Source organism: Indicator indicator, chromosome 4 (assembly GCF_027791375.1).
Source record: "Indicator indicator isolate 239-I01 chromosome 4, UM_Iind_1.1, whole genome shotgun sequence".
Lineage (NCBI taxonomy): Eukaryota > Metazoa > Chordata > Aves > Piciformes > Indicatoridae > Indicator > Indicator indicator.
The window spans coordinates 28,062,390-28,078,671 of record NC_072013.1 but is presented as its reverse complement, the minus strand read 5'-3'; the positions used below and the strand labels follow the sequence as shown (position 1 = coordinate 28,078,671).

The 16,282-nt window shown below is 40.3% G+C and overlaps 1 protein-coding gene across 3 annotated transcripts in view; it reads right to left on the bottom strand.

Annotated features, from left to right (window-relative positions):
• The window catches only part of PPP2R5E (protein phosphatase 2 regulatory subunit B'epsilon), a 71,441-nt gene extending 61,763 nt beyond the window's left edge, over window positions 1-9,678 (bottom strand). For 2 of the 3 annotated variants that reach the window (XM_054400323.1, XM_054400325.1), the window contains exons 1-2: window positions 9,645-9,678; window positions 6,691-6,854 (exon numbers count right to left, since the gene is read on the bottom strand). In XM_054400323.1, the coding sequence (XP_054256298.1) occupies window positions 6,691-6,847 (157 nt within the window). In that variant the 5' untranslated portion in view covers window positions 6,848-6,854; window positions 9,645-9,678. The remainder of the gene's footprint in view (window positions 1-6,690; window positions 6,855-9,644) is intronic. The other variant, XM_054400324.1, reaches the window with a different exon arrangement.
• Between the last annotated feature and the right edge of the window lie 6,604 nt (window positions 9,679-16,282).

Here is a 16,282-nt window from a genome sequence, read left to right as displayed (position 1 = left end):
AGTAATATCTTGAATGAAAAAAACGTAGGTGAAAGGAAGTTACCCTGAATCTAAAAATAGTTTTCCATCCTCCTCCCACTCCCCAGAAAGCATAAATGAAAGTGGTCTGTTCTCAGGAAAGCAGTAGCTCACAACGGATGAATGAGAAGGGATTGCTTCCTTACTACAAAGCACTATCAAGGCACATAAGTAGTATCTCATGTTAAGTACTCAATTTTAAAAACAGAAAATAAGCTCAAAACCTAAACATTATATATGACATTAAATATAAAGCTTATTTATATACACATACATACATTATACACATTTAATATACATATTTTATAAATAAACATAATAATTCCAGAGACAGAAAATGTCCCTTTCACAACAGTAAAGCTCCATATCATTACTAATTATAAAAGCAGCAGTATACTTCAACAATGATGTGTACTATATAGAAATAATTGCATAGCTAAGCCATAACTTCAATTTGTCAAAGGTGCTTTGGAAAAGGAATATAAAGGAGGTACTTATTACAGAAACAGGAGGTTCTATTACAGACCCACAAGGTTACACTTGGACACAGAAAGAAAATTCTAATATTATTAGAGAAATGTTAGAGAGACATAATGTACAAATACAGACTGAAAACAAAAGTTTGTGATGATAGTAAAGTCTAGATATTCCTGCAGAAAAATATCAAGCTTTTAAAGTTAATCTTGTAAAGAATAGAAAAATCTATTCCATGTAGTAATTACGCATTAGTTCACTTTAAAAATAAATTAATTAATTAAAAAAAAAAAAGACACAAGGAAATGATGGGAATGACCAGCATGTAACATTATTTTCAGATGGTAGACAGAAATTCCACAGATGAAATAGTTACACTGAGGGCTTCAGATTAAAAAGCAAAATACAAGGCACATAAGCAAACAAAAAAAGCCACCACCACAGCCATAGGAAAATCAGCAGACTTAAAAGAGACTCAGAAATAAATACAAGTGAGTGGAAACCCTAGAAGATCAGGGCTAAGCCGACAGACTTTCTCACCAACTGCTGTTTCACTAGCACACTGTTAAAATAAGGAGGTATTCTTTTACTATGATCTTGACTTCAGGTCAGCATTTCTACTCGTGTTCATTCTCTACAGAACTACACTCCCAATGTAGTTGTAGAAACAAAAACAAGCAAGGAAAAAAAAAATCAAAAAGCTACTATGTTACTATTGTATGGCCCCTTCTAAACACCACCAAACAAACACTTGTTAGGAACCACCAGAAATATTTAAGATTATTGGAAAGAATTATTTTACAACTACCACAGGTTAAAATTAAAAAGAAAGGTACGTATAGACTCAAACTGCCAAGAGAAAGCGAAGAAAATAATTCTGTATGAGAAGAACCTCATACATCTTAAGGAAAAATAATTAACAGGCTAAGTTCTTCTCCATTTGGGGATTGTGGCCCTAATTCCAAATTTTACACAAAGGTGGCCTATTATGTCCAGATTTATTTCAGCCAGAATAGGCAGAAAATTCCTAAAAGCAGTTCCAGGACTGACACTTAAGAGCACTAACCAAGCTCTAGCATTTCTTCCACACAATGAATTAGGAGTCCTGTAATCTACTGCCAATCATGGAAAGCAATATTTATTTAACCACTTTGACTCTAAATTCCTGTTTGCAAGGTAATAGAAAGTATTTAGCCTAAGTATACTGCTAACAGCTTATTGATATCAGTAAAGCATTCCAAATTTCACAGTGTAGCAGAGGAGACAAGTAGCGTTCAACCCCCATGAACTCAACAAAAAATAGAAGCTCTATCTTTTTTCTTCTTCAACTCCAATAACAACTAATTCCTGTATGTACAGTTCTGAAGGCAAGATCCATAAGTCTGAAATATCCAGACTTCTTTATCATAAAGGAGATTTTTTTTTTTTAAAGCAAAAGTAGCTATTTGAAAAAGTAAACGCACATCTTGCAATTCTCAGTCTTTTGGAGATGGTAGGATTTTTTTACTATTTAGGAACTTCACCATTTGACCTATAGATAGCATTCATAAGAAAAGCTTGTAATAAAATCTCAACTTTAGGGAAATAATACAATGATCAAAAGCAAACAGCAAGTGAAAAGAGATTCTCCCTTTTTGACCATGCAATGCTCTTTTGTTGCCACTACAGTAATTCTTTAATGCCATGGAAACTATCTGATAAATGTATTAGAAGCTCAATAAATTTCATAATATTGAGGTAGGAAAGCAACTGGTGTTGTTGACAGAGAACTTCTGTTCTAATAGCCTGTTTTAAGGAATAAAATTTATCCAGTAATAAAAATTGTATTTTGAGCTCTTTTCAATAAAAATCTACAATAGTTTGGAAAACCTGAAAGTAAGCTACACTAATTACATTAGATCATTGGAAAATGTGAGAAGTTGATAGGAAAAAATAAAAACAGGCAAACCCTGAAATTACAAACCCTGAATTTAAAACTTAAGTCTTACTTCTGGATGGTTTGCTCTAATGATGGTGAAGGAGATGGGAAGAATACTGTGAATAACATGCAAGTTTTCTGTCCAGTTTCTTAAGATGATAAACACCTATTCATAAGACATATGATCTTTTTAGTCATCTTTATGGATGTCTTCATCCAATGGACACTCCCCTCCATTACAGATACTGGAAGAAAATCAAATTAAGTCCCTCTTCACCTTTCAGAGGTAATACTGAAATTGCTCTGCTTTCACATGTCCAGTACTACAGTATATTTTTTTCCAACCAATTACTTTCTAACAACTGCTTTCTAACATTGTATGCCTACCCCTTAGAGACTTCCAAGTAAAATGAGGATGTATGCAAAATGAAAGTAAAATAACACTTCAATAAATAATACACATATCCAATGCACACACAGTATTATCTTTCTCTACCCAATAAGCATGCTCTGAGGCATGCCACAAATTTAGTTAACAAATTCGGGCTGGGTTTGACTAAGGTACAGAGGTGGAAGTACTCATTCCCAGAAAAGGGCCCTTAACTGAAACTGTTCTGCTACAAATCAGTTATCCAAGAGATGTGCCAGCCCTGACCAACAGCCTCTTTAAAACTAAAGCCAAAATCTAAACCTATACTGCACTGGCAAGAGCATGCAAACATTTTTAAATGCATTTGAGATTAAAACATATATAGAAGTACACATACTGAAAATAAAGATAATTCTATCACAACCCCCATAAGCACTTCTCATCCCATTCCTCTACACTTGAAACATCAGGGAAAAATGATAATTCCAATGAGTTTTACTGGACATTAGTCATACTAAAAGAAAAAAAAAAAAGTAGCTCCAAAACAGATGTAGTCACAATACAAGACATAAAAATATAATTAAAATTTCAGAAAAAGTTAAATCTTTACAACAGGCAAGCAGAGCAGTTTCTTGGTTTGTAGCTTTAGAAAGCCTACACTCAGCCCAACAAAGCCCTTCAGAAGGCATGTTTTATTCTCTAAACACATTAAAAGTTTGTTTACAAAAAGATACAATACACACACTTCTGTTAATTGGGAAAAAAAAAAAAACAACATTAACAAACTAATTTACCTATTCTGGAATAAGCAATACTGAAAATTCCAGTTATTACATTTCCTAAAAAGCAGGTTATCCTTCAGACTTGCACATAGCATCAAAATATACTGTCCCTACCATTTTTCTTTCCTGAAATATTTTTATTACCAAATGAACAACAACAAAGGTGACTTACCTATCTGTTTTTGCAAAACAGACATGTATGTTCACAGAAGGTAACAGATTGCATTAAAACACTACCAAAACAAGCCATTTCACTATGTATGACTCTGCCCCTAGGGAAAGGAATGAGAGCAGATAAGATGTGACAGATGTGTAGTCACGTCACTTAATACACTACTGGAAGGTGCTCAAATCATTATGGTGACAGCCATAGTATAAAAATTTGCAAAAAAACCAAACTAAGCATTTATCTAGTTTTTTGCATACATGATTCCTGTAATCAAAAAAGATACTGAAGTCCATAAAAGTGCCAAGGCAGCCTGCAAATGTCAATATGCAATGCCGTTACCAAAAAAAAAACCCACCCCTAACAGAAAAGAAGGAAGTGAGCAAGTATGGTTTTGTTAGTAAATGCCCTCTGCCATATGAAATATGTCTTAAGGTTGAACTCAAGGTCTGTCCTATAAAAACTTCCTGTACTGAAATATTTCTGAAGAGGTTTAATTACAAAACAATAAGCTTAAATAAACTTAGGAACTAAAGATATCCAAACTGATTTCAATTTTCTGAGACTCTAAGAAGTATTTTGCTGAAATCTCTTCCCTGTTTTGGTCTGAAAGACCCAAACAAAAAGGATAAAATTATAAATCTTACAGTTAATACACTAAAGCAATAGGACTAGTCACTTGTTGGAAGGTTAAGTGTAAACCCAGAATCTTAAAAAACTAGGACTTTCAGATAATTGGCCAAGAAAAGCATGAAAAAATGGAGAACATTATTTCCTCGCTTCTTTCAGATTTAATAATACTTAATGTTGTAAATATAATGTAGGTCAAGAACATTTCCAAACAAGAAGCACAATTTTTCACTGCCAGTATCCGTTCAGCAGGGATCAACAGCACTGTTGTTTCAGATAGATTGTTAGGCCCAAATCCTGCAAATTAATCTGAGCAGGTAGACCCCTGTGCCTCTAGGAATCTGCATTAAGTCAAATAGGAAAAACTAACTCACAGGATCAGATTCTTAACTTGAAGCTGGACCACTGTAACTCATTGTGACACTAATCATAAATGTCTCAACAACACTCTGCTCCCCATCTGTTTGTTTTATCTTATTATAGTTTTATATCTCAATCCACTGGACTAGCTACCATAGTCAAAATAAGCACCTGCCTATGCCCATGCTTCTGCCATACCAGGTCCCCAGACAAAGGCAACGTTCTTCCTAATGCTTGTGCACAGGCCTAGTTTATCCCCTGAAGAGGACTACTTAATAGAATGAAAGAACTGTAACATCAATGTCTTCATTTATACTAATAGAAATCTCACTGTTTTCTACTTAAGTCTAAGGACAAACTATTCACCTTCAGAAGTATAGCAATTTACAAAGGCAGTTACCTGCCTATTAAAAATTACCTGCAAAAGTTTTCAACTTATTTTAAAGGAGCATCTACTTCATCACAGTAACAAAACAGTGAGAAAAAGTTGTAAAACAATATTCATTGCAGACTACAAAGTCAAGTCCACTGGCACCATCAGACCCTAAACTGACAAATGCTGAACAGGGGAGAGCATTCTTGCAGAGCATTACTCTAGGCCTCCCACCCTTCTATTCTCTGTGCTTCCAAGGTCACTGTCAGGCACAACGCAATTGGACTGCATGGACCTTTCTTCTGACCCAGTACGAACATGTGTGCAGTTTCACAGGTATCCCACACAAAGAAGCCGCAGAAGTTTTAACACCACCACCAGTAGAATCAATCCTAGAATTCTAATTTTAATTAAATTAAATGACACACGTTGAATTATGAGTTTTTTGTGGAGGTTGGATTGGGGTTGAGGTATTTTTTGGCAATTTCTCTCCTCATATGAAGAAGTGGGGTTAGGAACTAAACCGAAATGCCATTACACATTTAATACGTACTTCAATAATCTGATTAACAGATCTGTCAAACAGGTTGAGGACTGAATGTGGGAAATATAGGTGCCCAAACCAAAAGTGAGACAGACATAATATAAAAAAACCTATCAGTCTTGCTATTTTCCAGAATTATCAGCATCCACTATGCTTATTTTCACTACTATAGCAGAAAAGAAGAATAGCAATAAAAAAAATCCACAAAACTAAATAAACTGAGAATTCAGTGTAAAAGAAACACTGCTGAAAGGCAATTCCCCCTTCCTCATCAGACAGACATAATTCTGGCCTCTAGATTTGTACAGAAATTCAAAGACAACTAGGATTTAGGGGAAGCATTCAAGATATTACAGAGAGACTGGCATCCTTTCAAGAGTAGTATATGCTGGATTGTAATTTTCTTTCCCACATTAGAGGTTAAATCTGCCAGCAGAAACTCAACCACAGATAGGATATCTAGGCTCTCAAAACAGTAGTTTCTTGCCTAAGACCTGATCAGCAGCATATTCCCTCTTGAGAGGCTGCAGCTCATGGGACCTTTCAATTTCAAAACCCAGCAGAAGCCAGGAGCTGCAAGCTACCTATTCACAAACAATACGAGAGAGGATCCCACCTCACCTCTAACATCTTGCTGCAGGACATTCAAAACATGCCTCTGTGCTGCATTTGGCATCACTGTCACAAGTTGCAGACCCACACATCAAGGAAAAATACTAAAAACCTGTTTCCCTCTGCTCACAAATCAGTTTACGCTTACCAAAACTATTGTTCATTTACCTCAACTGTTGAGGAATCACAAACTAAAATACACACAGCCTAAACAACTTGAAAATTCAAGTCATGATACAGGTTAGCAATAGCATTCAAAACTTTCAAAAGTATTGCAAACAATTACCACATCCTCAAATCACAGATTAAATATTTTGTAGTGCTTAAGTACATACATTTCTGGATGAAATATTTCTCATTGCTGGCAAAATTTCCCTGCAATTTCTGGCAATAGAATACTTTAAATTTAGATTAAATTTATTAAAAAACCTTCTTGATCTTACCTTTTAGCAGAGGCAGGGGAGTTAACTCAATAGGCTTGCCCTGAGACCTAAACTGGGAGGAGCTTTGTGACCTCTTCTGTCTGGCTTTTCTGACGGACTTCCGAGAAAATCCGTCTACTTTATCCACTGATGGAGGAGTAGTTGGTGCTGAGGACATATCCCTACTGAAGGAAAACAAACATTACAAATATATTCCAAATGGATCAAACAGATAAAGATTAATATGTTTTTTTTTTAAATCTTCTTTCCACACCGGTTCTCTAATGACAACTCACCCAGATCAACTGTTAAGAAAGCTCATGTGCATACAAACCAACATACATACAAATTGTACAGAATACACTTAATGGAACATTGTAGTAAGTCTTCTCACTCACTTTTTTATCTGTGTCTTTCATTTGCCAAAAGTCCTTCACAGGAAAAATTCAGACCTAATGCTGACATCATAACACTAACAGAACTTCAAACACCTAAGACTTGACATAGGATTGTAGCTTTAACCTATATTTTCTTTAGGACAAAGTAATTTCAAGTCATTCTGCAAGGCACCACACATGATAAAGAATAGGCACACAAAAGGTAGAAATGGGTTTTTGGCATTAAAGTCATCGATACACATTAAGACAAAAAAAAAATAGGACAGAAGAAGAATTCAGTTTATTTGCACAAGATTTTACAGAAATTTAAGAAAGTATAGCAAAAAGTACTGCCATGCTTCACTAACACTGACAAATTTTACATATTACTTCTTTATTCTTCATTTTAGAAATACTGTTGTTTTCTTGTGAGTCTCTTTACACAGTTACTCCACATTTTGGTATTTCTGTAAGAATAGCAGTGTGGTAGCCATAGCTGTTCTAAGGGCATAAGCTAGACAAGGTTTGCAGGGAGAAGCAGAGCCAAAAAAAGTTTCTGCAAAGTTTGTTTCCCAACTGTATCAGATGGTCTATGAAATAAGCATTGCTTCTTCCTGTAAAACTTTCCTTGGCATTCCTGTAGCTGATTCCATACTACTAAGAAATACCAAAAGAATACCAAGATTCAAACAGTGAATTAATCCATCAAGCTATTGTATTTACTAGACTTGTCCTGTCTGTTAAAAAAGCCCATCACATCTGGGGTGAAACACATGAGTAATAGTCAAGGGAATCGAGCTGGGAGGAACTTAGGCCTACATATTTCAAGCAGCAATGTGTACAGTGAACTTGAGCACCAGCATGTGCATCTCTACTGAAATCAAGATAACTATCTGCATTAATAACATGATCATATTAACAAGAGCAGCACTGTTGATTTCCATAAGGCTACACACTCGGGCAAAGCATCGGCATAAGCGTTTGCAGGATAAGGGTCTTAGAACACGTCCTTGGAAAGCATTACTCATCCTCAATGTCTGTTGACTTCAATTACTCAAGTGACTCGTATGCTAAAAGAAGTTGTTTTCACACTACAGAGAACACTTTCGAGTACTTGTTTTATTAAAATATTTGGTTACTCAATTACTTCATAAAATATTAAGTCCACTGAAATAGCCATTATTGGGGGTTTTCTTTTGTAAAAAAAGCTTTAGAAGGTATGATTTATTGCAACAGTGTAAACAATTTCCACAAGATAAGAAGTATTTAATGCAAAATTACATATAATGTGCACTGTATCTAAAAAATGGGAGTATAAACTCCAAAGCTTCTTGGAGAAAGCATGTGCAGCCCCCAGGAACTCAACTGTGAGGCTGGCATTACTACAATGAAAAAGCCTTATTCCATCTTTTTTATTTCTCCTGAGGTATTCTTTCACTACCTACTTAGACTTTCTAAATATAACATACTATCAGCAACACGAACCTGTACCTTAAACTGGTCTTGTTTATCATCGGGGGGAAAAAATGCCACCATCATCAGGGCATTCAGGCCTCAGCCAAGATTAATAAATAAAGAAGTCAGATAAACTGAAATAGAATGGCCTGTACTTTAGCAACCCACTTCTAAGATTTCAACAGTCTGCCAAAAAACATACAAAGTTACCTGTTACATAAACCAAATCCTGAAAATATCAACAAAAATATATTCTTAAAGCTTGAGCTGGTTGGCCCTATTTCATCTCATCAAAAAGATTCACCTCCTCATCACGTGCATCATTAAAGTGTAACCATTTCTGCAGAAAGGTTTACATGCTCTCTCAAAATTACATTACAAAAAAACATAATAATAATGGATAGACACTAAAGTAGATCACTTAAACTGCAGGATCATTGTGTGAGCAAGAGGCTTTACTGACACTTCTCTGCTGTAAATTTAGTAACAGTTTCCCTAACCTGCTTTATAAATTATTAAAATCTAATTCTAATTCAGCAGGACTACATCCAGCCTAACAACCCTACAGTAAACACTGATCTTTTTTCATCTCTCCAAATGAACATTCGCTCCCCTGAATACACAGTGAAACACACCGTTTCAGCCAACAGCGGATTTAAAAAAAAAAAAGCCCGAGATTATTTATTGTGTGCCAGTAGGAAAGCTGCAAACCCAGCCACTGCCTCTCGCTTCTTTCAGCAGGGAATTCTGTTTTATTCCCGAAGTATTTTGGTAAATAAGAAGCCACGCACATCAGATCTGCTGGTCCCCGGGGGGGAGGGGGTGTAATCTACGGAGAGGCGAGTGGACGTGAAAATAACGACAGATATCACAGGGGAAGGGAGCCAGAGGCTCGCTCCGCGCCGGGGAAGCAGAGGTGTAATTAGCTGCCTCCCGCCTGCTGCTATCGGCTGTCATTTCCAGAACGGAGCCGCGGAGCACCGCAGCTGGAACATGTCCTCCCCGCAGCCCCCAGCGCCTCCTCACCGCCGCCCGGCCCCCCCCCACCCCGCCTCGGCCCGCCCGCGCCTCCTCCCCGCACCACCGCCGCCGCCTCGCCGCTCCCCCGCGGGCCGGCGCGGAGGAACGGAGGGATGGAGTTACCTTGACCCTCCTGGTAGAGAAGCCGGAGACGGGATGGAGGCGGCGGTGTGAGCCGGGCTTGCTGGAGCGCGGCCGATGCCTGGCGGCGGCGGCCCGAGTATGATACGCGCCGGGCTCGGTCCCTGCCGCGGCGGCGGCGGCGCAGGAGCCTGTAGGCCTCGGCGGCGTTGGCGGCCTCCCCAGCGCAGGGCGGCGTTGGCGGCGGGTTCAGGAGCGGGCGGCTGCTCGGGCTCTGCTCAGTCCCATGCACTCGGCGCGGCCCCCTGCCTGCGATGGCTGCTACCTCACTCACATTCCCGGCGGAGCCCTGCGGACGGGCCCTAAGGAGGCAGTGGGGGAAGAACGCGAGGGAAGCCGAGTGCGGGCCGAGCCGAGGGGGAGCGGCGGGCGCGGTGCAGGCGACCGGGGTGGGGGCAGGCCAGGCAGGCGGCACGGCGATGCTGCGTGGGGAAGAAAGGCTTTTCCGCCGGCGGCTGGCTCAGGTGAGAGGGGAGATCCCAGTGGGCGTCGGGGTCGCGCTCCGGCTCGTTCCTATTGTCACTCTCAGCGGGCTCCGGCCATGGCACTCACTCACACACACTCACTCACTCACAACCGTGCGTGCTGCCACCGCCCCCCAGCCCGCGGCCCGCCCTCCGTACCCGCCCACTGGAGCCTGCCGCCGGGACGCGCCGCCTCATTGGCGCCCGCCGCGGCCGCCGGGATAGCCGGGAAAGGGGAACGCTGCCGGAGGAAGAGGAGGCGGTGCCGGTCGGGGGCTGCGCAGCGACTAGCGGCTCGTCATCGCCATCGCCCTTCCCGTCCGTCTGCGGGCTGGAAGCGAGGCGGACGAGCGCCGGCTGCCACCAGAGTGAGGTCTGTCGGCTGAGGTAAAAAAACTGGCAATGCTCAGGTAAAATCCTGCCAATGCTGAGGTACCGTTCCTGTCCCGCCGCACCGGGCCCTTTTGGTGGGGTCCAAATTCCCCTTTCCGGGGAGGGCTGCTGGCAGGAGGGGCCCTCCGTGGACCCCTGGGGCCGGTCTGGCTGGGCGAGATGCCGCGAGGACGGAAACCTGCAGGCCGCGCCCGCAGTTTCTGATGTTCCTCAGTAATGAAAGCCGGAAGCAGCGGCTTCTCAGCGACAGCGTTTCAGCATCCCTGCACTCTTGGGTTTCTCTAGCCAGTGTATGATTGCTGTCTGAACCATTCTGCGCTTTTTTTTTTTTTAAGCGTATTTATAATATGTGTAGCGAACAGCACAACGAGAGTTTGTAGATAGTATTGTTAAATACCATAAATTGAAACTTGCTTACCTGATGGCTCAGTGTTTCGTGTTTTTTTTTTTTCTTCCTTTCTTTTTTTCCAAATACAACTACTTGTGTTAATTTGACTATTACATTTTAAAATACTATCCCTTCTTTCCCCTGTATTTCTGGGAGCAGCAGAGCTCATATGTGACCAGAACCCTCTGAGGTACAGCTGCCTTTTTTTTTTCTGCCTTTTTTTTTTTTAAGGAAATGAGCTCAAGGGCAGTTTGAAGAGCTGGTTGCTTTGATGGGTTAATCACACACACACCCCACCCCCCCCTCTTTGTGCAGGTAGTGTCTGAACCCTTCGAACATTACTAATCTTACAAAGGATACCTAGCTCAGCTTACCCTCTAGGTATGCAACTACCAATATTGACATAATGGAGAAGGTGAAATTGGCAGACTCGAGTTAGAGTGATTTAAGCTGTTTTGAAACGACTTTCAAAACTGCTCATTTTTAGCCAGATAAGTTACCTGGTCCAGCTCACCTTGAGGAACCTGGAGCACTAATTAAAGGCTTACTGCTAACTGAAATGTAGCTGTAATGGACATGAACAGTTTTGCCTCTTGCATACCTTAAGAAATGTGACTTCCCCTAATTTTTTTTAACTGTAGACTAAACAATTCCACCTCATTGCAGTCCTTCCTTGCGTGTCACAGTTTTAAACCTCTCAAGATGCTTGTTTCTTCTCCCTCTGTTGTCTCAAAGTCCTTCACATCCTTTTTGAATTGTAGCACTTAAGACTGGACACAGTACTACAATTAAGGCCTCAACAATGCGAGCATCTGCTGTCATGCCTGTCACAGACTGCGTTCCTGTTTGCACGTGCCAATACAAATGCTTTTGAGTCAGTATGATCTATTCGCAATTTTGCTGACCTGCTTTACCCCTGCATCCATTTCTGCTGACGTTCCAAGCCAGCTATTTCTCCCACAAGCAGACAGTAATGCTACTTGAGAAATTATTTACTATAACAGCTCTAATGCAATCCATTATTATTGCTGGGCAGATGGACAATCAAGCAGTCAAGACATCTTTTAAAATAAAATTCCATGCAGTTCTAAGTCAGGAAACTGACTTAAATTTGTACATTTTGTCATTCTTTGTAAATCAATTGCATTTCTACTAATTGTATTTTTAAAAAGAAAACTAAGACTGAGTAGTGCCACAGTTACAGCGTGGTTGTATAATGCTAAATTTAGAAGAGAAATGTGTGCATATTTCTGCAATGTGTGCAAAACTTCTAATTCACTTAAACATAACCAGAAAAAATAAACCTAAATGCAAGCAAGAGTTGATAACAAGGAATGGGGGGAGGGGCACATTATATCTATATAAGGTAAAATCTGGAAAAAACAGATTTTGTCTGGTTGTCACTTGTGTTGCCCCATGAGTGAGGGACAGATTCACATTTTGCTTTGTTACATGTGCTTAATTCTGTTAGTTGTGTTTGTTTAATTCTCAGATTTACTCACTATCCTATGTGCTGCTTTTGAACTGGACTGAACAGCAACGAAGAGCAGCTCATAAAGTTGCTGGCACTATACTGCATAGAAAGGAAGTTCTAACACAGCCTGATGGCTAGACTGGCTTTTAGGTGAAGTTGAGCGTGTCATTTTTCATGGTTATACTTCAGTCTTAATGTTATGAAATGAAATCCATCTTTGTAAAACACTAAAAATCTAAAACTGAAGCATGTGTTGCAGGTATTTAATAAAATAACTGCCACAGAAGGGATAAAAATCACAACTGCTATCCAAATCCACCCTGTGTACCATCAGGAGTTTTTTCACTTTTCATTCTGTCTGTATAGTAGCTAATAGAATTCATCAGTATAGCTGGACGGGCTGGTAAATAATGCATTCAGCTACTTATTTCTTATATGAAAAATGCATCATGTGGTATGTTTTGTCTATTTTGATTGTGTAAAGCATTTTTGTGATGCATTTTATATAAGGTGATGTTTGTATGGTAACAATTCAAGAAAAATGTAGGCTTTATCAGTGTGTAATCAGAGATCTTACCTTTTCTTTATCACTTGGCCAGTAGAGTTTACAGAGTTGGCCACCCTTTTATTCCCAGCTTGCTTTCTGTTTTCTACTTTGTTCCACAAAGTCTCCATCTGTGAGAAGATCAAAGACCACAACATAAGATATGCATGTAAACCTGCTAATATTTCAACAGAGCACTGTTATGTGTCCTTCTCCTGTTCTCTGTTTAGTGTGTAGTTTGTAAAAATTGCTACTTCAAAAATGAATACACAAATCCTGAGCAGAGATGGAGAAGAAATAAGTACTAAAGGTGTTTTACATAGATGCGTATCTGCATATATTTATGAATTTGTATAAATAATATGAACTTGCAAGAATAAAAATTTACTATGATCAGATAAAGTTCACATGACCAACATCTCCCACACAAGTGGGCATATATTTAAAGATATGCAACACCTGCAGCCTTTCCTGAAGGACCTACAAGCAATACTAGTTCTTTTGATCAGCATTTCTCCACTGCTATCAAATTCACAAGCCAAGCCTATCCTTTTTAAGGATTACTGTCCTACAAAAGGGACTTTTAAAAATAGCTTAGAAAGGAATTTTCAAAGCCAGCTCCTCACCAGTGAGGCACTGTCCTTTTTAGCACCTGAGCGGTCAGAACAGCAATTGAGTCCTCCAAAACAGAGATTTTGTACTAGTGACTCACATTTGTGCCCCTTCATGTTTGTGTGTCTGTGTGTGATTGAAGTTCCACTACAGACCATCTGCTATGGCTACCCAGTCAGGAATATAGAGTTTGCATCCACACTGGCATTCTGCTCTCTACATAGCAGCTTATCAAAACAGGATTGTACATAGATGCCATTATTGAAACCCTGCTCCGCTGAGCGATAAACTTAAATGGATCTAGGTGGAGCTTGTAAATGTTTCACATAGCACATCTGACATATATTTGTCTACAATAAGGGTCACATAATGCTCCATAAAGGATCTCCTGTATGTCAAAAGGAGTGTTATTGGGGGTACCATGGGATTAGTTCAGATATTCCCTGTTCCAGTACTAGTAAGCAAGAAAAGATTTGATCTCCCCAGAGAACTAATTATTCAGACCAGCAGGAAAAAGACCAGAAAGTGTTCTGGAGGAAGCAGCAGTGCTGTTTGAAGAGGCAAATCAGCATGTGAACAAGCCTTTTCTGATACATCTTTTAACAAAAATGAACACAGTGGAATGCTGCATCAAAGGAAGTGTCCTGCTTCATCAATTTGATTGAAACAGTGCAATCTGAGATGGTTTGTTTACTTTTCAATCAAATTCATATGTAACCAAAAAGCATTCTATTTAGTCTGTTTACCCTACAGTTGCCTTCTGATTCGCATGTTTAACATTTTGGGGAGGAATGGTATGTCCAGCTTTTGGGCAACACTTGTAATCACCATAGCAAGATTCTATAATAACAAGCAAGTGCTTACTGGATTTTGCCTGCTGCTCCTCCCTGTACCAGCTCTGTGATAACACTGTCCATGCCCTCGGGAGCTGAATTCCTGAGGCATGTGTGGGGTAAGGATTTTAGGGTCACAGACACAGCTACGAGAATGGGAACTAATTCTTCGTCTCTGTTTATAGACACTGCGTCATTTGAAGTCTGTTTCTGTAGTCAACATGGCAAGATAAGTAGGAGCTCGCTCGCCTCGGCAGCTGGCTAGCTGCCTCCTCCTAGCACAACGCTACTTTTACTCATTCCCCAATTTACGGGTTTGTTCTCATTTTGTTCCCCTCCCCCAGCCTCTTCACTTGCCTCCAGGCCGCAGGCGCTCCTTTAAGCCTCGCTTTCTGAATTTTCTGTTAACTTTCCTTTGCCTGTTTACCTCTGCCTCCTTCGGGCTTTGCGGTGTGTTCCTCAGCCAGCCTTCGCTCTCCAACCGTCACTCCCCAACCGCCGCTGCAGGTTCCAGCCCACCCTGCCTCTCGTCTCCCCCAGGGCAGCGCCCACGGGGCTGCCTCTGGCGCCTGCAACTACACCTGGAAACCGAGCGCCTGCCCGAGTGCTGCCTGGGCGCTGTGCCACTGGAGTACCTCTGAGTCCCAAGTGAAACTGCTTCTGTTTGTTTGCGTTGTGATCAAGTCTCCTCGTTTCAGTTATCTCCTCATTTAGTGTGCTATAAGCCAATTACGTGCTATTATGGGCACCCTGTATACAGCCATCGTCTTCAGATGAGCACCCTCTACTGTGGCCCTACGTCATCCTACGGCTTCCTACGTCATCACTCCCCAAAACAAATAAAAAGAGTAAAATACCAATGTGTGGTTAAGGTGTCCAGGCAGTGCTTAAAGTGCATGAACTGCTGCTTTCATAGCACTTTCTACACCTCATGGTAGGTGAACTCCCTACCAGCTTCACCCCAAGCTTGGTGCATCTCTCATGGTTATAGCAGCAGCTGATAAAACGCTTGAGCTTTTTCCCAAGGACAGAGTAGAATGAGGCACAGATAGCTTGTTCTTTTTGTTATAAAATAGAAAAAACATGTATTTGTGTACTTTTTTTTTCAATTTGCTTTGTCGTCTTTATTTTCTAGTTACAGTTTTAACCTAATAGATATTTTTAAACTCAAAGCATTCAAATTCTGGCAAATTAAAGTGTTCCATAGTCTGTAGCTCAGCTCAGCATTGTGGAGAATGCCTAACATCAGAGCGAGTCTTACAGCACTTAAATAAGTTTAAAATATGAGTCCTAATGGGCTCCAAAGCTTGCAGTATGAAGCTGGGCAGAGGATGGGCTGTACAGGTGCTGAGGGCACTTCCACAAAAATTCTGAAGAACTTGTTAAGAAATGTTGGCATCAAGGCTTCTTGGGAAAAAGTGGCCGAGTGTTAATCATAGGTGTAAGCATGAATCTTCCTGGGACTCTGTTGTGTTGACACGGGTGTTCTCACACTGAACACAGCAGCAGAGACAGTACCATAGAGGAGCACTGGGAAGGAATCTGTGTGAATGCTACTGAAGTAGGAATGTCAGGAAAATAAAGGTTCTAAGAGCATTTTCTAAAATTTTTCCAGATCCACTGTGAGGGTTAAACAAGTAGGATCATTTCACCACTGAGAAAATTACGTGACTAAGTAGGCTCTTAATTCTTTCCTGACCCTGTACAAAAATTACAGATGCCTTATAAATCATGAAATTGTTTAGTTGGAAAAGAGCTTTTAGGATTTTAGAGTCCAACTGTAAACCTAACGCTGTCAAACCCATCACTAAACATCTACATGTCATTTAAGTAGCTCCACCACTTCCCTGGGCAGCCTGTTCAATGCTTTACAAACCTTTTGGTGAATAAATTTTTCCTAATATCCAACCTA